Genomic DNA, 926 nt, shown 5'->3' on the forward strand with positions numbered 1-926 from the left:
TCGATACAACATCAGTATCGAAAGTATCGATACTTAAGGATCGATCCGCCCATCCCTACTCTGAAATTGTGTTTTGTGTTTGCTTTTCGCGCGCGATACTCAATATCAAATCACACATCGTTAAAACAACAATTACGATATTATCACAGATCAACGCACACCCCTATACCATTTAGATTTTTATAATGCATTGTCTTCTTATCGATCCACCAGGTCACATTTAAAGCGCTGCGTGTTTGCAGGGTAAAAACAGGTCGATTTTTGCATTTGTCTGAACTCTGAACAAAACAACAGTTTTATTGAAAATGCACATTCATTCTCTGCCAGCAGGTGGAGCATTTGGTAGAAATATAACAGTTTCCCCGGTAACGGCAGAACACAAAGCAGACCAGCACCGGACTTTGAACTTGCAGCGCTTATGTTTATTCAATGAAATCATAGCCTTTTGAAGTTTAATCGTCACATTCAGCCATATCGCAATTCTGGTATTTCCGTCCCCAAATTTAAGACCTCTTGAAATCATAATTAAGACTTTCATGTACAATTTAAGACTTTAAGGCCTTAAATTTGATACAACTAAATTTAAGACTTCTTAAGACTTTGTTAAGACCCACGGAAACCCTGATTTTATTTCAAGAGTTATAATTCACTGGACTTTTCAGCAAAAAATATCTATATATTGTTTTTTAGTTTTTTTACAACAGTTAGTTCCGGTGTTCCAAGAGCTGATAAATTAATAAAAGTAAATGTGAATTTGCATTAGCAGTGGGGATTTTTCAATAGCTATTAGTGACTTGGGACGGCATAACCTGACTAAGCAGCGGACTGATCTCGTTGCACAGCATCTGAAATGTTGTTATGCTCATTCTGAAATGCCTGAGGAAAGTCTGTCGTCAAAGTATTTTGCCTCCAAAACTGTCTTACAC

The 926-nt window shown here is 37.0% G+C and overlaps 1 protein-coding gene across 1 annotated transcript in view; it reads right to left on the bottom strand.

Annotated features, from left to right (window-relative positions):
- The window catches only part of top2a (DNA topoisomerase II alpha), a 19,572-nt gene extending 18,766 nt beyond the window's left edge, over positions 1-806 (bottom strand). Inside the window, exon 1 of the mRNA XM_016522905.1 lies at positions 795-806. Coding sequence (XP_016378391.1) covers positions 795-806 — 12 coding nt within the window. The remainder of the gene's footprint in view (positions 1-794) is intronic.
- Between the last annotated feature and the right edge of the window lie 120 nt (positions 807-926).

This window comes from Sinocyclocheilus rhinocerous, unplaced genomic scaffold, assembly GCF_001515625.1.
Source record: "Sinocyclocheilus rhinocerous isolate Xijiao unplaced genomic scaffold, SAMN03320098_v1.1 scaffold419, whole genome shotgun sequence".
NCBI classification, from domain to species: Eukaryota; Metazoa; Chordata; class Actinopteri; order Cypriniformes; family Cyprinidae; genus Sinocyclocheilus; species Sinocyclocheilus rhinocerous.